The sequence below is a fragment of the Leptonotus elevatus genome, chromosome 9, assembly GCF_054856555.1.
Source record: "Leptonotus elevatus isolate MCC_2025b chromosome 9, RoL_Lele_1.0, whole genome shotgun sequence".
NCBI classification, from domain to species: Eukaryota; Metazoa; Chordata; class Actinopteri; order Syngnathiformes; family Syngnathidae; genus Leptonotus; species Leptonotus elevatus.
This window is the reverse complement of record NC_141247.1, coordinates 4,878,479-4,904,039: the sequence shown is the minus strand read 5'-3', so window position 1 is coordinate 4,904,039 and position 25,561 is coordinate 4,878,479. Positions and strand designations below refer to the sequence as shown.

Sequence of the window (25,561 nt, the reverse complement as noted above, 5' to 3'; positions counted from 1 at the left end):
GCTCATTGAATAGCATTGGACTTTGGATAGTTGCAATTTGATTTTTGAGGATTATTTTGATTTCACAACGTGATGAAATGTCATTTGACCACTGTAACCATTTGTCTGCAGAGGCAGAAGTACGATATGAACAGAAATTGGACATAATTGGTCTATAACGTTGGATGAATGATCTGGTTGTTTTGAAAGTGCTGTCTCTAGTACTGTGGAAATTCGTTTGTCAGGTTTTGTTTGACATACTGTAAAATGATCTTTTGGCTGTTGGAACTTTCTACATTTCAGGACTGGTTGAAGTTTCCAGGATGCTTTCTTTTTGGGTGGTTCTATTTGATCTAGAATTTTTGTTTAAAGAAGGAAAGACAGGTATTTGAGTCTTGAATCCAGTGCATGTTGCATAATATTTTGTTAGTTTGCTCAGTGGCTATTCCAATAATGTTTTTTTTTAAAGCTCAAATGATAAACATGTAAACGAGCAAGAAAAAAAATAAAGCAATAATTTTGTCCTTGTTTTGTTGTTGCAAAATCCATTGTGACCAATAGTGAGAAAGAAACATGTCACATCTTCACAAGTATACTGCATATTATCAACATTTGCCACCTTTCACCATGCCGAAGAGACACCATTTTTCACTTCACTTTTTACACTTCATTTCATCCTTGTTGACATTTGTATTTTATTATGATTATAATTGAATTTATAATTGAGCCATCCATTTTCCAAACCGCTTATCTCTCATAAGTGTCACGGGGGTACTGGAGCCTATCCCAGCTGTCTTCGTGAAGTCGACGAGGCCACACGAACTCGTTGCCAGCCTATCACAGGGCACGCATAGATGAACAACCATTCACTCACAAACATAACATAGCGCTTTGTCCACATGGGGGCACCCTCACTCTAAATACTACTTGATAGAAATAGAAACACAGATTTGGTTTGATCTTGCACATCTTTATTACCTTTTTTAATCAAAGAAAAGTCCAGTAAGCATAAAGACTGCATGGTCATTCTTATTATTACATTCTGAGCTATAAAAGTTTCACAATTCAAGGTTGTACTGTTTAAAGGAAGCATATGTACAGTATGAATTCCCTGATTTGACAGAGTTTGCTTAGACCTTTTTATTTAGTGCTTACCTCAGAGGACGCTTAAAACCAAAATTCCGACAGGTGCTAAAATCCAACCTGCAACGTGAGACCACATTCCACCAACGAGCATGGACAATCAAACTGAGAAAAACATGACTTAAGAGCAACTATCACCTCACACAATGCTTCAGAGGATCTGTAGAAGTTCAATTATCAAAATGTCATTAGCTTTCGTCCAGTGCATGCAACCAGCATACAGCTGTGATTTGTCTCTTACACACAGACACTGGACTCCTGCTTCCCCAAGTAAAAGCAAGCAGGCGGCCACACAAACACACACACACACGCTGCCCAAAGCCTTGCAAGTTTCAAAACTCAGGCGCCTACAAACAGCCTGATTTCAGCAAGACAAAAAAAAATGGGCTGTGAAATGTGTCCTATATTTCTTGATTCTTGTGTATATTTTTTTGGGGCATATTCTCCTTTATGTGGAAATGCCAAATTTGTTTTGCTTTGTACATTTTTCCAACAGGGTTCTTGCAGGAATCACTAAGTTAAATTGTAGACCTTTTTTTATAGATTTTTTTTTTTTTAGACCATTATAAGAAATTTTTTAGACCAACTTTGCTTCCAGCCAAGTTAGCTTTGGACACCGGCAACTCTAAGATTCAACGCTTGTCCTCCCTCACACGACATGAAGATTAAATTAACACTTCCTGCGGCATCTACAAAATAAAAGTACATACATATTCCAGCTGACAGGACAGCTTTATTGTGACAACAACAGTGCGTGCAGCTGTCCACATATGACATTTTTGCCTGTCAAAATGTTTCTTTTCTCAGAATGGACAGAGCAGATGTAAATTATAAGACTTGGGTCAATAAAATATTAGACCTGGGATGAAAATATGGACGTTTCTTAAGACATTTAAGGCCTTTTAAGTTTCTGAATTTAAGACTTTTTTTTTTAAACCCCGCTGTAACCTTGTTCCAAATTGGTGCTTTTCATTTCAAGCAGGGATATGAGGTGGCTTTCCAACATATTTGTAAACTGACCTCTCATTGCCAACAGGCGCGCTGTGTACTCGCATTGTACACGTTGTAGTGTGAAAGCAGCTGACGTCATCATCAATCATTGCTTCACCATAAAAAAAAATTGCTCAGAAGAGACAGATGGGAAAGAAAACAAAAGCGCTAAGTTGAACCCCCACACACCAAAAGAAGGCACCACAGCAGCTAAACACACTCATCAATCAGTATTAAATAAAAGCATTACAAAGAGCCTCATTCACATCACAGACTAAAGTAGAAAGACTGACCATGTGTCACAGGCAGAAAACAGTTTCTTCTCCTGCCCTTTGAATTTGCAGCAGCAGGTTGTGCCATCAAATGATGCCTCACTTGCACCGCGGCAGATTGATAGAGAGGGGGCGCTCTTGCTACATGACAAGTACTCATTTGTTCATTGTGTAACCCCCCTCTTTTGTGTTTTGCTACATCTCGCTGCTCATGCAGCTGTAATCTTGTTGCGCAGGATTCCCTTCTGTCCGTGTGCGCATGGCTAAAGAAATTAAATGATCGCAAACCCTTGTCATGATTCCAGAGTTGTACGTCCGCTTCCAGGAAAATGCTGCACATTTCTCAGTGCAAATCAGGATAGCAGCAACAAGCCCAAAGGAGGTGCTGGATGTACATCAGGATTCCATACTGTTTCCATAAACACACCCCGATGCGCCGCACGTGTCTGCACGCTTTAGTTGACCTTATCTTGGAAGATGTAAAGGTTATTAGTGGCCGCTACGGCAATGATGTTCTCGTGCGGGTGCCACGTCGTGTGGAGGATTTTCTTGCTGAAGTCTAAGCTGTCCACGCTGATCTCATCCTTTCTGCGTTTGCCACCCACACACACCTGCAAAACAGCACCAACCATCAGGAGGAGGAGTTTTACAACCTTTATAAATACCAAGCAGCCACAACATTGTGTGAATATGTATTGTTTCAAAGCATATGAGTAGGGACGGGCGAGTACCGATACCAGGTATCGGGCCGATACCAGGCCGCATTTCATGGTATCGGTACTCGCGGCGGAATATCAATACTGGTATCGGCCCCCGCTCTTGCGGCCATTTTTTCAGTCAGGAACTGTCAAAAAGACTGGGGGGAACAAAAGTTTTGTTCTGTCTCGTTTGTGTCTCCTTATGAGGTAACACTTGTTAATTTCATTACTTTTGGTAGCGCCATTTCGAGGTGCGTTGCTGAGAATAAGTAAGTACTCTTGTTTTGAGTAATATCACCTATATCTGTGGTTCAATGTGTGTTATATATGTTCGTAACTCACGTAACTTCGCAGTGTTTAATTGCCTCGTTAACGTCGTAGAGCTGCGGTGCTAAAAATAGAGCGGTACCGTTTACGGCCCTGCAGACGCTAATTATAGCTCTTATACATACTACATTATATTTGTAATGAATGGAGAACAGGAAACGGAAATACAGAGCAGCCTTCCAAATTAAAAGCATGGCTTTCAAAACAAAATATAATTAAATATCACACACTAAAAAGCTTGAGGAATTCTTAACATGGTAGATATAAGACCTATTGTATTGAATTGAATTCTTTGCACTTCACTCTATTCCTTAAAAAGATTGGGACTTTTTTCTGGCCATTGGATTATTTGGTTCATCTTATTTATCGATTAAAAAAAAAAAAAACATTTTATTGTGTGCGCTATACAAAATTATTTTATGAGCAAATTGAAAAAAATATGCTTGACATTTATTTCATTAAATTTTAAGGACATTTGCTGATGTCATTTAAAAAAAAAGATCTGTCATTGTTTTTTGGGGGGAAGTACTAATGGTATCGTCACTTGGTATCGGTGAGTACTGAATAATTTAGTATCGGTCTCAAAAAAGTGGTATCCAACATCCCTACATATGAGTACGTATGTGGTGTTGCTTGCACCTTGCGGGGCTTGAGAATGGCTCGAGGCTTGCTGTTTTCTCTGGATGCTTCCAGCGTGACATCTCGTTTGGTGTTCCGGTCAAACATTCGGAAGAAGTTGTTGTAGGAGCCGGTCATGATGACACTGAGTAGGGAGTGTTAGTGGGAATTACAGTCTGATGAGAGGTGAACGTATGGATGGATGGATGGACTCTCACCTGTCTGATCCGTTCCAGACGCACTCAAATTTGTCAAAGATGCAGTCGTTCTCATAGAGGGAGCAAAGTTTGCCCCGCAAGTAGTCATGAACCTAGAAAATAAACACCAATTGCAATGTTATGAATATCGAATATCAAAGCACGCTTGGTTTTTCCCATTCGAGTCAGAACGTGTCATAGCATATTGTCGTCAGAGGAATGTTTGGATGGGATGTCCCGTCTCCTTTCTACATGGGGATTGCACATGCTACGTATGCACTACATTTGAGCAGACGCATGAAAATAGTCGTGTGTGTGTATGTTGATATTTGGCTGATTGATGGCTTACTGTTGGCCGAATTTCTGTTAAACTGCTGTTGGTGTAGCATGATTAAACTAGTGAACTTTTTGTTAGACGAAATTACAGATTGGTCTACAAATGTGTTTTGAAGACTTTGAAAGTTTTTGAGTTTTCAAAGAGTCTTTTAAAAGCTTGTATGTATCCAACTAGAATTCAGTTTAGAGCCTTGTGAATATGTTACTGACCTGTACCTAAAACTGGGGAGTGAAGAGCAAGTTCTACCTCGCTAGTGTTTTTGTGTCCATGTCAACTTGTTGAATTATGTCCACACTTTTCCCAAGAGGACAACCAAGCACCCATAAACTGCATGTCCACAAGCTCGACTCTGGGTAATCCCTACAGACCCGGTGACGAGGGCGATACAGGCAGCAGGTGGAGAGGGAATTGGACAGAGAAATCCCTTGAGCCCTGCGGACGCTTTATCAATCATGATCTGCCCTCAGATAGCTTCCCCCTTGATCAGGCAGTGTGGGTGTGACCCTTGTGACCCGCCACAGTGGGAGGTTTTGCCCTTTAGGTTGAATCAGTAGCATCGCTATCTGTCTTCTCACAGGACGGACGCTCAATAAGCACTCCCGGCTTGATTGCTAAATATGGCGCGGTCGCAGCGTGACAGTGAAACAGGATTATGGTGCGCGATTAGTTGAAAAATCAATACGCTGCTGATTGCATTTGCAATGGTTGTGCGCATGCATACCTGGTACGTCTCAAGCGGCTTGTTCTCCATTTGCAGGTCCCACACCTTCACAGTGAGGTAGTCCCTCGTCATCAAGAAGCGGCCGCTGTGGCTGAACTTCACGTCAGAGATGGATGAGATGATTTCGGAGAAAAAGGAACGTGTGGCGGGATCTTCCGGCTCCTCAAAGTCTTCACAAGACACAAAAAAAAGCACAAATATTTTCAACAAAGAGCAGAATTTATAGGGGACCAAAACTGACAAAACTAAAAATAAATAAATGACTAAATTAACAAATAAATGACTAAAAGTGAAAATAAAAACAGATGTAAAAAATATAATTCAAAAATTTTATCACAAAAAACAAATATAAATGGAAATAAAAATAACAAAAATTATGTATCCATAAATAAAAGTAAAAATAAATACAAAAACAAAAAACGAGATTCTGAAAATAGAAATAAATTTAAAAATAAATGTTGAAATAAATACAAAAATAAATATACAAATAGAATTAAATATCAATCAATAAATAAAAACGCTCTGCTCTCACATTTATTTATTTCATGCTGCAGACGCTCTGCCAGGACGAAATGGTATTCAAATGAGGGGGCGGTCCTAAGCGTGTCTTGGGTTGGACTCCGTCGCTGCCTTTCATTTGTCGAGTGAGAGGCTCGGCGCACAAGGAAGTCTTGCCAGCTTGCATGGAGAGCTCCAGCAATGGACGACTTGTTGTCAAGCAACTCAAGTCGCAAGTTGTGGAGACAGTGGACAAGATAGTCGTTTATTGCTGGAGCTCTCCTTGCAAGCCGGCGAGACTTCCTTGTTCGCCGAGCCGCTCACTCGACCAATGAAAGGCAGTTTGGAATTGCAGAGTCCAACCCAAGACACGCTTAAGACCGCCCTCTCATTTGAATAACATTTCGTCCTGGCAGAGCCTCTGCAGCATGAAATAAATGAATGTGAGAGCAGAGAGTTCTTATTTATTGATCGATATTTAATTATATTTATAGATTTATTTTTGTATTTATTTCGACATTTATATATATAAATTTTTTTTTTGAATCTCGTTTATTTTTGTATTCATTTTTACTTTTATTTATTTATGTATGTATGTATGTATATATATATATATATATATACACACACATTTTTTATTTATTTTTTATTATTATTATTTATTTTTTTATTAGCATTTATATTTCTGTATTTAATTTTTTTTAAATATTTTTATGTCCGTTTATATTTTCACTTTTAGTCATTTTTAATTTTGGCAGTTTTGGTCCTCAATAGAATTGACATTGCATCACGCTGACATTTCACTGCGGAGGCGTCAGCCACTGACAATAAGAGCACAACAATATCGGGATATTCTGAAGCAGCTGCATCCCCTCAGAGGATTATTGGTGTGTGTGTGTGTGTGTGTGTGTGTGTGTGTGTGTGTGTGTGTGTGTGTGTGGGGGGGGGGGGGGTGTGTGTGTGTGTTTAGAGAGACAGCCACAGGTCAGCATGATGGGTAAATATTGGTTATGATTCATATTGATTCTGGCAGCTGCTCATCTGCACGCAGGGGATGAGAGCCAGACATTCCACCGTGAGCTGTCAAGTTATTGTTGTTCTTCGCTCTTCCTCCTCTTTTGCTCTCCCACGATTCCTCACCTCTCTCCTCCCTCACCACCCACCCCCACCCCTCCCTCCATTATTGTGAAGAACCAGCGGGGAGTCTAATGAGGGATGCGGGGTGAGAGATGGAAAAATGAGAAGGGTGGGGGTTTAGAAAGGGATAAAAATAAGAAAAAACAAATCAATGTCTAAGTGTTGGACTATTCGAATCCCGCCGGATTTACCTGTGTGTCAGTGTATGCATGTTTATATGCGTGTGTGTGCGTCCTTGGCTTCCCTTCTGCCCCGTGCCCCCCTCTAGGGGCACATAATAGGCTTCCAGGGGAGTTGGCAGGGAGGGGGCTGGTCGCTCTCTTTCTTTCTGTCCTAGGGCTCACCATCTTTGGCATTCTCCCTACCCTCTGTTCATCCTTCTCTTTTCCGTCCAATCATCTTATCGCTAACACCGATTCATTTCACCTCTGTGATTTTTTTTTAATTTTAATTTTTTTTTTTTTTTTTTTTTTTAACTTGGAAAGTTATTGCATAGAAAATACAGCATTGATGAGGCCACATTTGCATTTTTATCGTAGGGTCAATATTACCAGGGGGCTAGCTCGAGGCTAACACCCACCTGCAGTGCATGTGCGTGCCTCACATGCACTCCATGATCCTCACAATTCCAACATTTCCTGCTGAACAAAAATGCCCCATGCATCCCAACAGGCGGTGTTAGTTAACACACGCTCTAGTGAACACCACTGGAGGAAATGATGGACATTATTGGACAACAAGGTGTGTCCACGCAGGCCTAATGTGATTGCTCTCTACCTATTGATTCTCCCGCTTAGAATGTCAATGTATTCATTATTCATTCAACTTAAGTGCTTGCATGTGATGTTAAGCTGCATAGGCTTGGTCAGTCATTGTTTAAGGCACACACTGGGATTTATTGATGAGTTATCAGTGGTGGCATATTGAACAGACGAACGGCTGCACGTCACCGTCACACAAAGCCAATCTGGTTAAATGGACTGTCAACTAGCAAGTGTGTCACCATATGCTGATTAGTTAGCATTTCCCTACAACTTGCAACAATATAACACCATACACACAATTATGTCTTATATTTAAAATATTTATTGTACTTGGAATTGGTCTCATGTGTTCAGTGTTAATGATTATCTTATTTGATTGATTGTTACATGCAGCACTTCCTGTCTTAGCCAATAGTGCTCCACTGAGTTTATTCACAACGTGTTATCTGGTTTGCACTCTGCACTGTTTCTTCTGGGTTTTTTTCCCTTCTTCGATTTTTCCCGTTGGATATTTTTGTTATTGGTTATTTTATTTTGTTATTGTTATTGATTTGTTTTTTTGCCTGCATTTGGAGTCACTTGCCTCTGCTATTTCCCTCATCTCTCAAACCCTGACACCAGAGAACATGAAACATCTTTTACAGAGGTCACGTTTTAAAGAACTCCTCCTTGAGCTTTTATCTGATTGTCTTGAAACTGTGGGTTGTTTCATCTTAAGATGTTCAAGGTGGCAAGTATAAGCGAAGCTGTTATTTTGTGGAACGCTGTTCCAATGGCGACGTGCTGTTTGCTTAGAAAAATGACGCAGATTTTTACAGCTGTAAACACTTTCAAAGAATAATACATAATAATGAAAAAAAAAGCTCAAAACACTACATAGGACAAGTAATATTACAACAAATTCATGTTATATTCATGTCCTCAACAATGTTTTCATCTTTTTACATCAAGGAAAAATGGTTAAAAAGAGCTAAAACTGCAAATAACAGATTTGTAACACGCAGTGCACATCCACTAACGCCATGATTTGGAAAGAATTCAGTTGGAAAAAATTAGAGGCCCCCAACACCACACAGCAAATCGGTCAGATTTTTAACACTACAGTGTTGGAGTAACACCGGTGTGAAAAAAGTAACAATTTTAAAAGTGTCAGATTTATACTCATTGGTGTGGACATACTGTTTATAAACCCTTTTCCAGTGTTAAGATTTCACACTCTCAGTGTTAATCTAACACTGGCACTTTGCGATTTTGCTGTGTTGCAGACATTAAGGACTAGATGTATGGATATGGTTTATTTGCACATGTATGATCTGCCCCAACACTATGTTTGAATTTATTTATTTTTGTTTAGTGGGGGGAAAAAAACGCAGTAAAATGCAAGTTTAAAAAAAACCCTACCCCTGCTCCCCCCAAAAATTCATAATTGTTATTACTAATTATCTTTTTAACTAAGTGTATTATTTATTTATTTTAAATACCACAGGGTGGCCTAAGTATTCGACAATCACGACTATGCAGTTTGAGGTTATTACAAACGGTGTGCAATGAACTACCGTATTATCACGACTATAAGGCGCACTTAAAAGTCTTAAATTTCTCAAAAATCAACGGTGTGCCTGATATTGAGGTGCGCCTTTTGTGTGCACCGAGTTCCAAAATCTGTAAATGTTGTTGTGCAACTTCGGTCAGCCCTCCGCTTGACTGTCTGTGTGGGAGCATTTCTGCCGACATACAGTATTGCTTATATACAGGAAATCCGGCCCTGGTTGTAGACTGGCAGGCATGAGAACCCGAAAGACTCAACTGAAAGATGATGTGAGTCTTTCGGTTTCTCATGCCTGCCAGTCCTCAACCAGGGCCAAGTTTCCTGTATTTAAGATACAGTTGGACGTCTTGGTGCTCACTGCTTTCACTTTATGGAACTGCTAGAGTGAGTTACGCCACAATTTGTGAATGAAATTGTGCATGCTTGGGCTAAACATGTCTGCTTGCACTAATGTTTGAGCTTGGCAAAAGCCGGCATCATTTCTGAGGAGCCGCATGGGAACGAGATTGACTCTGACAATACTTCAAAGACGTGAGGAACCTGGTGTGTTTGATGGAGAACAAGCCCAGCTGTTCGTTGCATCCGTTACTGAGACTGCTTCTTTTAATATGATTGTGAAAATACAGTAGTTTGCATGTCGATGTAAAAAATATATTATCATGTGGTGCTAGAAGGCACAGAAGGAAGAAGTTACTGCTGTACTTACACTTACCCACGCTCACTGTTTGATATATATGGCCTGGAAGTGTTTTTCATGAAAATACTATAATTATGCCTTTGTGACCATGTGAGCATAGTTTAGTCCCATTTACGTGATGTGGCGTTGTAGTGTGACATTTCAAAGTGTTTGACCCATAATGCTCTCAACTGGTACTTACATTTGCAGTGCTTGTCGCAGAGTGCAGCTTGCCTCATGTCACAAAGTCTTATTGAGCCCTTGCTGCTGCTGTATGCAAAGGTGTGACACTGTTGGGGATGAAACTCTGCTGAGGTGATCACTTCAGTCAGCTCCTCCATATTGGCTGGCTTGATGTCCACGATGTCTGAAAGACGGGATCTAAGGAAGAACTGCGGCGGCTAATCGGGAGCTTTTGTGTCATTTACGAAGGACTCTAAATTGAGTACGCAAAGAGGATACTGAAGCTGCGGTCAGTGATCTCCAGATTCCACAGGTTCACTCGAAGGTCATCGGTGGAGATGAAAGTCTGGAGGTCAGAGTTCACGGAGATGGAGTTGATGTGGTAGGTGTGGGCGTTGCTAAACACTCGCCTGGCTGTGGCTTCGACCATCAGATCCATCGGTTGCAGCACCGGCACCTGCAAAGATGGGGCAAAAACGGATATGATCATACATGATCTTTCAAGCTGGTTTGGCTGGAGGTCTGTTTCTCAGTTTTTATATTCTTCTTCTTCTTCTTCTTATTATTATTATTATTGCAAATGACATAGGTACAAGTGTGACCACACAGTGTGCCATATGATTGCAGGCATTTATGTGACATTTACGCCACACGTCTTAATGAAGCGCTCGAGGCTGTTTGATGAGCTGCCTCGATCAGACTGTGAATATCTCTGCTGCGCACACACACGCACACACAGCACAAACACACACTAAAATAGTCCTCTATTTTCTGTGTGTGCGTGGTAGCAAGAGAGGAAGTAAAGTGCGAAGTGTAAGAAGAGAGAGATACCCTAAGGGTGTCAACAAGTCCTGCTGAGGAACGATAACTGAACTTTCCGGAATTAGCAATAACGCGAAACACACACACACACACGCACATGAACAGTTGCTGCTTCAAAGATATCCCAGTCCCTGTCTGAACGTAGCCCCCCCGTTGGCCAGATAAAACCCAGACAAAGAAGGAGGGTAGGGGAGCGAGCGGGGAGAACAAATTGACGGCTTCTTCCCTCTTTTTCTCTGGTCCGAATCTGGCACTGACAGTAAGGCGCGCCAGCTCAGCGAGCTGCTGTATCTCCACGGGCATCACTTCATTTCCATGTCTTTCACTGGCTGTCCACAGAGACTTGCAGCACATTAACCCACAGACCCTCAACACTGACACTTACACTGCTCAGCTGGCCCATACCCCTTCTCGATAATCGTCTTCCTTATTTGGAGGACCAAAACGAAATAATAAATAAATACATGTGAGAGCAGAGTGTTTTTATTTATTGATTGATATTTAATTCTATATATTTATTTTTGTATTGATTTATACATTTGTTACTTTTATTTATTTATGGATATATATATATATATATATATATATATATATGAATTATATTTTTTTTCACTTTTTTTTTTACATCAGTTTTTATTTTCACTTTTATTCATTTATTTAGTTATGTATTTATCTTTAATTATGGCACTTTTGGTCCCCCATACCATATAGGAGAAACATGAAATATTTTGCAGTTCTCGCAACCACCAAATCAACTGGAAGTTTATTGGTATCCTTTTATAGGCTCAGTATACTCATATTTGCCAAAAATATGTTATGACATTTCAGCAACATTCTACCCCCCATCCCCTCTGCGCATGCAAACAGCAACCACCAAATCAACTGGAAGTTTATTGGTATCCTTTTATAGGCTCAGTATACTCATATTTGCCAAAAATATGTTATGACATTTCATCAACATTCTACCCACCATCCCCTCTGTGCATGCAAACAGGATTTCCACAGTCCCAGCCTGTACTCGATGTCGCTATGATTCTCTGGCTAGCCAGACAAAGAGGTACAGACACGCTAAACACAGCACTAATCTACTATGACACACAGACACACGCTGTCCTACGTGAGTTCCCTCTCATGATGAAGAAGGCAGGGGGGGATGATAACGAGAGTGTGGTGGGAAGATGAGCCCTCCATGGTCTTTCCTCAATTAACATATCGTCACACATTTCTTACTTACATTACAGCCGTCTTGTCTTTTCTCTGCCTGTTACCAAAATGGTTCAACTGAAGTTGAGGGATGATTCAAATCAATGTGTGAGAAGTCAAACAAAAACAACATGGAGAACGCCAAAGTCAGACCCGACCAGCTCTGTGGTTTATTTTGTTGAAAAGGTAGAAAAGCAACAACAGCCACAACACATTCGGCAAACTGTGCTGCTGCATTGCAACAAAACAACTCTGTTGCATGATGTCTTACTATTTGCTTTGTTGGACAATATAATGAATGACTATTTTAATTCAGTTTTTACTTTCATCAATCTATGTTTCGCATTAATGTGAGATCATGGACTAAAAAGCAATCATGTGGCAATGATGCCTTTTTGGGGCAGTGGATTTGGTTTTCTCATCTTTCCTGTGTCCTTTTTTTCTTCTCTGTCTCGTTAGTTTTTTGTGTCCACCTGTTCTCATTTACCAATCATCTCCCTCAGCCATTTGTGTCTTGTTCAGGTGTTCCTCGTATTGTTAGTTGGCTTGTACTTATGCTGCATTCGAGGAAGCTGGGAAGTCAGAATTAACCCCCTCAAATTGTCCCATTACGATCTCAAAGCATTCGAAGCGGATGTAAACAAAGGTGACTGATTATGATTAATTGTTATTTCTGGTTCACGCAGTCAGTACAAATCACATTGTGTTATGTGAAGTTACTTATTTTGAATAATTTAATTAATGTAATCATTAGACTTTACAAGATCAGGATATTTCAGTGAGTATGGAAAAAAAATGGTTGATAGTGCAATATATTTATTTAAACAAATTTTATATTTACGCTATCCCCTGCCATTTGCAGGGCATAAATACTAGCCCGGCCCATGAATAGGGAAAATCCATGTATAACTGACGCCAATTGAAATGCATAGAAACAAGAATAATAAACCCCAAACGTTCTTCAAAAAAAACTATGATAAACATTGAATTACATCCATCCATCCATTTTCTTAACTGCTTGTCCTCACAAGGGTCGCGGGGGGTGCTGTAGCCTATCCCAACTGGCTTCAGGCAGTAGGCGGGGTACACCCTGAACATCCATCGCAGGTCACACAGAGACAAACAACCATCCACACTCACGATCACACCTATGGACAATTTGGAGAGTACAATTAACCTGCCATGCATGTCTTTGGAATTTGGGAGGAAACCGGAACACCCGGAGAAAACCCACGGGGAGAACATGCAAACTCCACCCAGGAAGGCCGAAGCCCGGACTCGATTTCACGTCCCCTGCACTGGGAGGTGGACGTGCTAACCAGTCAGCCACCGTGCTGCCCATTGAATTACATGTAATGTTTTATTTTGCGGAGCTGTCAATGACGTCATTGGCTGATCGGGCAAATCATGATTTTGTATAAAATACAAAATGTCGGCCGATTCAGCCAATCATATCGATGTAAAGTCAAGTAAAAATAAATAACGAAATGACTATGTATATAGTCATGTAAACTATGTTTTGCCATTCACGGTTTAGGTCACCAATGTCAAATTAAAGCTGGTCGGTGAAGTCGGCTCATCCAACACCCCCACCCCTCCCCAGAGTTTGCAACTTGGCCCGCCCAGTTTTAATGGTCGCTGCAGTGCACTTTTCCTGGTCGGAAACTTCAGACTTCCCAACTTCCACAAATGTAGCATAAGTTCCCGGTTTCAATCAACCCTTGTCAATTCATTGTTTGTGTTTGCTGTCTTGGTCTTTGTCCAAGTCGAAGTGAGTTATGCAGCATCATTTTCCTAGTCTTTGCTTTGGGACTTTGAAAGCTGTTATTTTGGACTATTGTTAAATTAGTAAATTTAATAATTCCACACTCCTTGTTTTGTTTTGGGGATTTTTTTTCCCCCTTACGTTATCTGTTTCCTTGACATTTTGGCTAAGCATTCCTTAGTGTATTTATGGGCTGTTATTCATCACCACTGTATATTAAAATGTTGAAAATCAGGCGAGCTTTGGGCTCTTCTTGTGCATGCTTACTCGAAGTGACGTGATGGTGGCCGGGTCTCTGATACGTCCGTCGTCATCTTTGAGGTTGTAGCCCTCTGGCCGTTTGTCTCGCTCGCTGATCTTCCACAGCTTCACTGTCTTGTCTGAGAAATGGGGAAAAAAGAAAATCACTTCAAATCACAAGATCTCATATCCAGTCAATCTTGGATCCAAGATATATGTGCGGGGGTTGGGGCATCCAATCTGGCATGTAGCTGGGTGCAGGATGATGAATGGCGGCGCAGGTTGTGATGTCACTGACACCAATCTACGAGTTGACGACATTCGCGCCTGGAAAAAGCCATCTGGGTGCGTTCCAATTCTGCATTCCAAACAATCAGTTACATCTCATCTTCTCGCTCCAGTGAGGACGAAGGTGGCAGCAGTCAGGTTGTTCCAGTTTTTTTCCTTTCAATATCCGCCGTGTATATTGTGTCAGTGTGGTGAGGGCATCGCCGCAGGACCCTCCACCATCTGCTCTAGCCTCCGCTAGCGCTTGTCTAGCAGCCATGCGTGACGGCCACAATCTGCAAGACGTCTCCTCCGCTGATGTTGAAGCGCAAGTGGAGAGATGATATGATTTGATGTGTGTGTGTGTTTATGTGCACTGTGGTAGCCATGCATGAAGCTCTCAATTTCAAGCCTTCTGTTGGTGGCACACGCTCGACCAAGTGGAACACAAACACGCTCACATGAACGGGTAAGAAGATCATTTCTGTGACATTAGTGTCATCAACCCTTTTTTTTTTTTTTTACTGGAATGTCAGAATCAATGACTGACCGTTAGTTGAGAGCAGGAAGTAGGCGGCGTTCTGCTGTGGAAGCCATTTGATCTTGTTGATCTTCTCCTCGATCTCCAAACTCTTCAAGTAGTCAAACTCCGGCTCGTGGCTCTGGAATGTGCTGTAAACATTGTACTCCCCTCGACGCTGGGGCTGGCTTTTACTCTGCAAAGTTAGAAATGTACACTCAATAACTACATATGGAACTTTTTAGTTGACTTTGGGTGACTAAAAACTAGTGTTGTCAAAGTTAAAGCGTTAACTCATTGATTAATCACAAAAAAATTATTGCATTAATCATGTATTACCGCAAATTATTTGCACTATTATTTTTTACTGCAGATGATCCTTTAGCTTGACAGCGGATGGTTGTGTTTTAGCAATAAACATAACTTTGCATTAAAGTAAAGAATTTATACAATGGTGTATTAGGGCCACGTATAAAGTGGCAGAACGAAAACTCTGAAGCTTACGAGAAATACACATAGCGTAGCTATAAGTCTAATGTGAGGATTCGTTGGTGGTATTTGAGACACTGTTTATAAAATGGAAAAAAAGGATGGAAGGATGAATTAATTCTTAATTTAAACTTTATTTGTCATACACGGCAGCTAGAGCGACAACACTTCCTGATCCCCTATCAGCTGACTAACACTAACCAATCAGAAGCTAACATACTTTATGTAAATGCAAGTGAATGACGCAGAGCAGGAGATTTGATGCATCAACTTAGTTACTTGTACAAAAAAAAATAACAAACTGTATGAATGTGTAAATAATAATTCTGGAAACATGAATGTACAAGTAAATACGTATACATTTTAACAAATTAACTGAAATGCTTGATCCTCAGGGTGTAGACCTTCACAAAGTGAGACGCCTTTGTAGCTGGCAGTACCCAACGCTTAAAAGTGCAAATGCTTAACATGATATGGTTAAAGCCATTACTAGTTCTTTATTTGAAAACCCGTCCGAAAAGTACTGGCACAAATATCCAAGTAGTACGCTATGTGTATTTTTCATAAGTTTGACGGTTTTTCCCCGCAAATCTGCCACTTTATAAAGTCACAAATGTACTAGTTTTTTTCTCGCGAATTTGCCACTTAATAAAGTCACAAAATTTTGACTTTATAAAGTGACAAATTTTCGAGTTTTTCTCTCTGAATATACCCCTGCTCTCTAAAAAATATATACATTTATATGAGGTCCTAATACGCCGTCGTACATTTAAAGGGGAAGTCAACCAAAAAATTATTATACAAAAATTGACAATAATATGTTCTATGCAGCCCCACTCGTCAAATCCGATTTCTGACTATCCAGCAAGTGTCCAAATCCGATCTGGCCCCGTTCAGACTGAGCCACATTATTGACCCATCTGACAGGTTGCTGTAGCAACGATGCCGAACGGAGGCGGCACCCAGTGGGTGTAGTGTTTGACGTCATGTGACGCTGTTTGCCTCTCCGTACTTCCCGTTCCTTAATACGTGCATTTTTATAAACGACCATACACCCATGGCTACGGCCGCGCACTAATTTGCTATTTCCGGTTGCGCATGTGAAGAACTGATGGGGTAGCGAGACCGGCTTCAGCGCAAGTAACGTAAGCTGTGCAATGCCGTGTTTAGACTAGTGGGGGCGCATACAATATGTTATTGTCAAGAAATTTGGGTTTGTCTTTCCCTTGAACAATAAAAATTAATTATTCCTTTTATTGGTAATTGGAAATGTGATCATTCCGATATGGAATGTTGCAGATGCAAATTAAAAACTGGACTGTACTGATTATTTTACATTCTTTACAAAAATGTATTTTAAAAAAACAACATTTTGTGTATTTTTACTATTATCATCTTGAATTTCAGGCTACATTCCAATGTAATGTGTTGACGCTGCCAAAATGTATTGAAGTACCATGACGACTGGTGTTGCATGGTGGGTATTTCCTACCTCCTGCTCCCTCTGGAAGACAACCACTCTGCCTCCTTTGTCCCCGGTGGCCAACAGCTCCCCAGATGAGTTAAACTCCACTGTTGAGATAATGTCAGCTGCAGCGCACAGAGAGGGGAGAGAGAAATGTCAGAGTGGTTGTGAACAGGGCGTATCAGCCAGTAAAATAGAAAAACACGCGTATTAGAGAGTGGAGCAATTTCGAAGAAACGGGCATTAACTCGCAGAGGACGCATTTCAGACGCCCTCGAGCAAAGACACACACTAATTCGGTGACTGGCTGAAATCCTTAACATTATTTCTGGAATGAGACCCAAATTTGTGTCATATAATTATACTCTTGTGTTTTTAAAGAATGTTGCAGCCACACTAATAAGGTCTTCTTCTTTTTTTTGCATACCTCGGCTCAATTGCAGCTTCATTAAAGAGGTACACGCATACATTTTACACATTTTAATGACATCTAATACAAGATCTCCTCATAGTGTTAGCATACAAAAGGGACAAGATGAAAGAAGAATCACATCAAAATTCGATAAAAAAAATGTTGCTCCTTCTAACGAGAATTCTTAATTCATATCTGCAGTTGTACCACAGGCAAATAACAAACAGTAACATTTCTAGGGCCCGTCCAATATGCATTTCTTGAGGCCGATGTGAATTTTTGAAAATTAATCCCCCCCATCACCCAATTGCTTGAATGGGATCCTCCCTTTGCTTTTAGCATTAGCGCTAGGCTAGCGATGTTTTAAAAACAAAGAATGTTTTGACTTAAATATACAGTGGATGTAATTCCTATCGTCGTGTGTTTAGTTTTACATTTAACTCCAACTGGGGTGTCATTAAACAACTTAAAGGACGCTTAGAGACGACAGAATAACATACGCTACACACCTGCTAGTTGTGAATGCTACGCAAGCGAAATGGTGCATTCGGGGTACTCTCACAGCGTCGGAAACTTCACTTTTCTTCGATGATAACGTTTTAAGGAGAAAATAATTGGCCATTTGGCTTAATTGGCAGATTAACAGGTCGGGCCCTAAATATTTCATCTCCTACCACAAGAAAATATTTGCTGTGGCTGTGATGGTTACACAGCCCAGAGTTACTACTACTGTGTTTGTGTTACACATTGCACAGGCGAGGTTTCCTCTCTGTTTAAAACTGACAATTATTTTTAGGCGAGAGCGAAAGAAGCACTATAGTTGTTTGGTATCTCCCCACACCCTCTGTGGACCTTCTTGTGAACAGAAGAGAGGGATGTTGCTATGGAGACCATTTCCATCTCAAGTAGCAGTCATAGGGGTTGTGCGCACATGTGAGCGGGCCAATAGCGCTCAGACTTTTTTGTTGCTGATGCGAGCTGAAATTCAGCAAGAGTGAGTGAGAATATGCTTGCATATTTACGGAAGCGTAGGATTGGTATTGTCCTCGTAATAGAGACTAGGAATAATGTCCTTTCATACTGTATGTAATATATCTTCATATATGGTAATGTGCACAGCATTGTTGAATTGCATGCTTTATTGTTAAAGCCTATTTAGAGTAAACATGAGGTGGGGGCCAGGCCCAATTACATTTCAATCAGGAAACTAATAACATTTTACAAAAAGGCCAACCAGCTTAGCAGATAACATTTTGCATTCAAGGTTTTCTTTCCAACTCACTCCTCAGTCTTCCCCTGCTCCTCCTCATAATTAACCCATTAAGTCGCTGAGGAGAAACAGTAATTGATGGAAGCCATTTAGCAAGTTTACACACCAATACGTCCTTCAGTCGTTTCACAGAATGAACAGATAGTAAAAGTCAGTGAAGCCGAAAGTCAGGATGAAATTAGGTTTTTCCACCCTCTGCATGCAAATGTATTCAAAGCAGACAAGACCCATTTTATCTCTGGCACTGATGGAATTTGTATTTGATTGGCTGAAGTCCAAAGTGATTTATAACGTGTCAAATTTTAAATGAAAGATGAATTTTATTTGCTGAATGGCCATATTCTCACACCCCTGTACTAAGAGCCTACGAGCTGTATATGTCTAATCTGTATGTATACGTATAGTTTATACAGTAGTCTGTTCGCAAGATGGGAGCAGTAAGATGGCCGCCCAGTGGCTTCAACGGCCTGCACGGGCGTGTATGGGGTACTGGTTATCCAGTAATATATTCAAATCAGTAATAGCATGACCATACTAATCGGTGAAGGCAGACATATTCTTTCGCTCACAAACCGGAAGTACGTCAGCGGAAACCAGAAATAAGTCAACGGAAAGTTAGTATAGTGACTAGTACTTTTCCTTTAAACATAAAACAAAATTAGTAATTTTCCATCCTAAAAATTAGTGAACCTTTTTTATTAACAATATATTTTAAAACTTTATTAGTTACAGCCATGAACTTCATACAGAATCATTGATATAGAAAAAGGCTCAAAGGCAACACAACTAATGTTATGTACAGTACAGCTCTTTTTCTTATTAAATTTACTACATTAACAAGTGTTTAGAAGGGTGGGATCTGTGTGGTGGGTTTGTTATGGATCAGAAGATTGTAACTTGGCCCCAAAAACAAAAAAAGAAACATTTATTTTCTAAGGATGCACAATAATGCTATTTTCAACCGATACCGATAAACCAATCATTTAGAAAGTGCCGATGTCGATAACCGATAATTGTTTGCAAAATTGACTTCAATACAAATATACTTTTGAGTCCTACTATAACGCTAACATGGACAAATCCATGTAAACATTGTGTAAAGCACCATTAAGCAGAATTTTATTGCTATCTCTGCTTTAAAGAAAACCAGTCACTCATTTTGAGTTTACCAAAACAAAAAATACTAAATTTAAAAAATGCAAACATTTCTTTATTATCTGGTTTATTTGTAGGATGTCAAAGTGGTTGATAATTGCCGATAATTGTCGGCGGATTTCTTTATTGTCTGGTTTATCTGTTTGACGTCAAATTGGTCGATAATTGCCGATAATTATCGGCCACCGATATTATCATGCATCCCTCTTTTTTTATGAACACTTATTTGCAGAAATTCACTTGGTGTGGAACTTATTGCCCGCAAAAAAAGTATTCGTGGCGTGGTTATTTTACGACGAAGACCTAGAAATGAGAACAATAGAAAATTGCTATTAATTTCAAGCAATTTCAAGGAAAAAAATGCTATAATGTCTTTCTTAAAAATGTTCTGTCACTGTTTTTTAATCCTAGTATTAGCGTTAATGGTACTTGGTGTCAATATCGGTCACTGCTTTAGAATTGAGAACTGGTATCAGTCTGGAAAAAAGTGGTATTGAACATCCCTGTATTCTACTGTATATACTGTATGCATTTAAAGAAAATTTTGATAAAAATTCTTAACAGAATGTATTTTACCACTAGTGTCATTTCCATCCACACGATCCACACATCACATCACTGTCTATAACTCATAATTTGGCCAGGAAGTGCCTACTGTTGTTGTTGGGCTTCACTTCCTCCTAAACCATGTTCCTATTTTTCAATTATAATTGATCAATTCCAGGTCACCGTATTCCAATTTGTAATTCTCTGTAGGTTCATGCGAGATTAACAGCATGCTGGTGATTCCGAAGCTCACATGTAATGATATACTGTGCACACACATACATAATGAGATAAAGGCCATCAATTGTGTCCAGCCAGGTCTGACATGGACAGGTCAGTGCTTCTTGCTTGACGTCAGACACATCCATCACGAGTAATCACACAACGTGCTGGCCTGCTGCTGTGACGTGATGAGCTGCTATAAATCTCTGCTCGTTTCCATTCACCAGTCGAAAACCTGCCCACGCCTACCATTCAACACGGGATTGCCAGTCCAACTAACTCGATGGAAATAAAGATATGTATTATTGATTCTGAAATGCAATAGGGAGCCAGGAAAATAAGCGGGGTGCTGGGATATTGAATTTATTTATAGACGCCAGTGTATGCAGCATCCGTCAGGCAAACAGAAAGGGACACCTCACTAAGAGAATTGTTAGTGATGGAAAGGAGGGAGGGGGAAAACAGATTCAGTATGGGTGGAGGTGCTGTTGCACTAAGTAGGTCAATAAATGATCGCACAGGTCCTCTGGTTGGTACAGATGAAAATAGTCGCACCCTGGCTCACCTCGAGACAGCACCTAACATGGACTTGTGTGAATTAATCCTTTGTTATAGATGTGGTGAGGCACTTGTGTTGAGCTGCCTACGTCAAAGGATCAGACTCATGGGGATCGTTCAAGTCACGCTCTCTTTCCTTTCACTATGACGACCAACAGTATGCGTGCCATCTTCTTTTCCTTACTCTGAAGAGCCACAGGAAGGTACTAAGGATGTAATGATAACTGCAATATTGTGATATCACGATATTGAAATTGTTACAATATTGTCGTCGTCATGTCACAATATTAACTAATTTGCTCCTAAAAACGTATAAATATGTTATATTTTAAATATTACCATGTCCCAAAAACTTATTTATATGGGTTTTTTTTAATGTTTGTACATGCTAAGGCATACAGAAGGCTTTGATGCAGCCTCTGAACTGAAGAAAAAACTTAAAGCAATGTAAGTTATTACCAAAACAGCCAGCAGGTGGCAGCAGAGTATAAGAGATCAACCTGGGCCATGTTGCAACAAGCTGTTTTTCCCAGTGTTTTAAACAGATTTGTGCATAATGATGAAACAGCTATATTCTAGTGCTAATTGCAAAAAAACCCCAGAAATAATAATAATAATAATAATAGCAATAATAATAATAATAATAATAATAATAATAATAATAATAATAATAATTATTATTATTATTATTATTATTATTATTATTGTTATTATTATTATTAAAACCGAAACAGATATAAATATACTTTTTTTCCTGATGAAAGAAGAGACTCTAATCTTTCTTTTGGTAGTGTCCATGTTTTTATAGCAATAGAACACAATATTCTGTGGGCCTTGCAAAATCAGTCACGATCCAGTAAAACAACCGGCCGGGAGTAAAGGGGGTTGCTTCAGTGAAAATGGCTGGGAGTGATTGAGTTAAAAGCAGCACATTTGTTCAAAAGCTAAGGTTGTAATCCATTTGTGTAGTTCTAGCACCCTCTGGTAAATGAAGGGAGGAGCGGTGCATTCGGTGGGGGGAAACGGGGGCACAGTGAATTTTAATCTACCAAAAAATAAAAAAAGCCGCCTCTTGCTTTCTGGAGTTTATTGTGCAGTTTAATTTTAATTAGGTATGTTTTGGCCACTGCGGTGATTATCCCTCATATAAATCAGTCATACCAGCAAATATATTCCCTTTTTTTTTTTTCAATATATATATTTAAAAAAATTGAAAGACCCAAAAGGATACACAATTCAGAAATTGACCAAAATTTTGGGGAAAAGCAGTTTGTCCCGAAAGTTGCCTAAAAAAGTAAAACTCCCATTATGCATTTAATGTGAGTGTTTACATTTTTCTGCGGGGGTGGAGCCTTTTTTCACACTTCTGTTAGTTAAAGCAGGAAGGCGCTGATTCCACAAAACTGGTTTCATTGTTAACTCAAACCAGCATTGTTTCTCTGAGTTTTGTTGCCAAATGTGAAAAAAACTGTTCGGTAATCAGTTGACAGTTTAGCTATGTAGGAGAAGAGTTGCGGTAAAAGGTCACTCGTTGCTTTATTATAAATAATTCACCAAAGGTTCACGCAGTTTCCAGAATGGCCGTTCCATTCCAGGCCGAAATTGGCTTGCATCAGGACCGCGGTCCATCTCGATCAGAACACCCCCAGTACCACTAAGAGCCGCATATAGAGAAAGTTTGCAGTTAACCAATCACGCTGTAATTGGTCACGCTGTGATTGGTCAACTGCTGGTCACATGACATATGGAGGCCATCTTGTTACTCTGCTGAGTTGGCTAAACTATCTCTATATACAGCTCTGGTACCACTGCCCCCACCCCACCCCTCGTCAACAAATATTTACGGGCCAAATTTAGGTCCCATCTCGATCACGTAAGAAGTCTCTTGGTGTTTTTTTAACCATTCTGTTCAGACTTCTTTCTTTTTATGACCACTTAAAACACAATAGGAAAAAATACATGATGTTCATTTTTCGAGTTGAGAATTGCTACAAGTATGGGATGTTATTAGCAGAGGAAGGCAGTTTGTTGGGGCTGACAGACTGTCCTTCGTTGACCGACCCCCATTTTTCTGACGAATGATGAAAAAACTTGTGAAAAAGTGGTGGACGTGTGTTAAATTATTACATAGAATAAATATTACCCAAATGTAAATAAATGAAAATGTAAATTAGCAACAAATTCATGTGTTAAATTTAGGGCCGATTATTGCCCTTTAAACATCGGCTAAAACAATCGGCCAATTGGGCCAAATGGCCGATTAATTTCCCCTAAAGTTATCATTGAAGAAAACTGAAGTTTCCTACGCTGCGAATGTAACCTGAATGCACCATTTTGTTTGTGTAGCATTAGCAACTAGCAAGTGTGTAGTGTATGTTATTCTGGTTATTCTGTTGTCCCTAAGCGTCCTTTAAACTGTTTAATGACACCCCAGTTGGAGTTAACTGTATTCAGAGAAAAAACTCTTTATAAAGTGGAAAATTTGCTACTAAAAACTTGCAAATTTGAGAGTTTAGAAAGTGGCAAATTTTCAAGTTCATAAAGTAGGCAAATTTGCGAGAAAAACCCCTCAAAAACTTACAAGAAATACATGTAGCGTACTACTCGGATTTTTGTGCCAATACTTTTCTGTCTGGTTTTCAAATAAGGAGATAGTAATTGCTTTAGCAGAGATTAACCATATGATGTGAAGCATTCGTTCGCTCTTTGAAGCCTTGGGTACGGCCAGCGACATAGACGCCTGGCTTTGCGAAGGTCCACATCCTTATGTTTCCAGAATTATTATTTACACATTCATACATTTAGTTTTTTTGTTTTGTTTGTTATACAAGTACCGGTAGTTAAGCTGATGTGTAAAATCTGCTGCTCTCCGTCATTCACCTAAAGTATGCTAGCTTCTGATTGGTTATCTGTTAGTCAGCTGATAGGGGACCAGGAAGTGTTGTCGCTCTAGCTGCCGTGTATGACAAGTAAAGTTTAAATTAAGAATGAATTTATCCTTCCGTCCTTCCTTTTCATTTTATAAACAGTATCCCATTAACCACCAACGAATCCTCACATTAGACTTATAGCTAGGCTATGTGTATTTGTCGTAAGTTTCTGTGTTTTTTTCTCGCAAATTTGCCACGTTGTAAACTTGCAAATTTGCCACTTTATAAAGTGACAAACAATCACATCAAACTAGCTGTTCAGATTACTCAGCAAAACAAGTTTCTATCAAATTATAAGTAATATTAATCCAATTGTCCATGGCCATGAATCTGTTTAGGGTTGTGGGGACTTGGGCCTATCTCAACTGACTTTATAGGAAAAAGGCATACCACACCCATGACTGGTCGAAAGTCTCAACTGTTGGCAACAAAAGTGAGTACACCCCTTAGTGAAAATGTCCAAATTGTGCCCTAAGTTTCAATATTTTGTGTGGCCACCATTATTTCCCCAAAATGCCTTAAAGCCGTGGAATTCCCATGTGCTTAAGAAAAAATTAATAAAACATTGCCTGTACGATTTGAAATGCAGTCAAGATTTGAGGTCGACCAGTGTACTGAAACTAATTGTTTGACCTTTAAGGTTTCACTGTATCACGCATGCAACATATCAAGCGTTAATTCATCCCTTTTCTGTAAAGAATAAACAGTTGATCAAAGCCTCCATTCAGAGCCACATTACAATAGAGATCAATTAAAACTTTGAACAAACCCTGCTGCTAACCGACTGGTGTGGCAGCCATACGATTAAGCGCTTTATTACGCTTTATGAGCTCCACACAAAGCCAAAGAGCATAAAGCAGCTCTTTTCATGAGGGGAGCATGACTCTTTGTGAAGATCTGATGTGAACAAGCTAATTAACCTGGTTTCTCCTCCATCAGCCCCATGAGAGCGAGACGCCGTCTTTTGTCCTCTTGTGTGCGTGTGTGTGTACTAGTGTATGTTGGGCACCGCCACGCTCCAGAGAGGGCTGGGTGAAATCGGTGTCACTGACTCATTTCTCCAAATTCATTAACATACGACTGTAACGACTGCAGACACAACACAGGACAGACGTCAGAATGAAGTCGGCGATAAATTTAGGTACACATCAAACACCGAAAGGCTTTCCAACCTTTTGTGATGATTTTGCATGGAAATGAGAGATGGCATGAAGGGAGGAGCGGTGCATTCGGTGGGGGGAAACGGGGGCATTGTGAATTTTAATCTACCAAAAAAAACAAAAGCCGCCTCTTGCTTTCCATCTGAAATCCTTTCATCCTGTTTTCAAGGACGAAGGAATCAAAGGCGAGATGCCTGTGAGAGTCGCACATCATGTTTCCACATTGACATAATTACCAGAATATAAAAGCGGCCTCAAATGGACACGGTGATCAAGGCTATCAAAATGTACTAATTAGGGATGTAACGTTAACGGCGATATCGCAATATTAAAACTGCCACAATATCGTCGTCGTCATGTCACGATATTAAAAAGCAGAACATCTGTTAAAAAAAAAGTCAGACCCTCTAGTTTTCTAGTGCAGTTAAATTTTCACAAGGCATGTTTT

At 39.9% G+C, this 25,561-nt stretch overlaps 1 protein-coding gene across 2 annotated transcripts in view; it reads right to left on the bottom strand.

Moving 5' to 3' along the window:
• Positions 1 to 928: 928 nt before the first annotated feature.
• ppp2r2ba (protein phosphatase 2, regulatory subunit B, beta a) overlaps positions 929 to 25,561 on the bottom strand; it is a 59,212-nt gene continuing 34,579 nt past the window's right edge. For both annotated transcript variants that reach the window (XM_086085069.1, XM_086085070.1), the window contains exons 2-10: positions 16,888 to 16,985; positions 14,937 to 15,102; positions 14,147 to 14,259; positions 10,369 to 10,546; positions 10,109 to 10,273; positions 5,283 to 5,452; positions 4,246 to 4,337; positions 4,049 to 4,172; positions 929 to 2,995 (exon numbers count right to left, since the gene is read on the bottom strand). In XM_086085069.1, the coding sequence (XP_085941195.1) occupies positions 2,840 to 2,995; positions 4,049 to 4,172; positions 4,246 to 4,337; positions 5,283 to 5,452; positions 10,109 to 10,273; positions 10,369 to 10,546; positions 14,147 to 14,259; positions 14,937 to 15,102; positions 16,888 to 16,985 (1,262 nt within the window). In that variant the 3' untranslated portion in view covers positions 929 to 2,839. The remainder of the gene's footprint in view (positions 2,996 to 4,048; positions 4,173 to 4,245; positions 4,338 to 5,282; positions 5,453 to 10,108; positions 10,274 to 10,368; positions 10,547 to 14,146; positions 14,260 to 14,936; positions 15,103 to 16,887; positions 16,986 to 25,561) is intronic.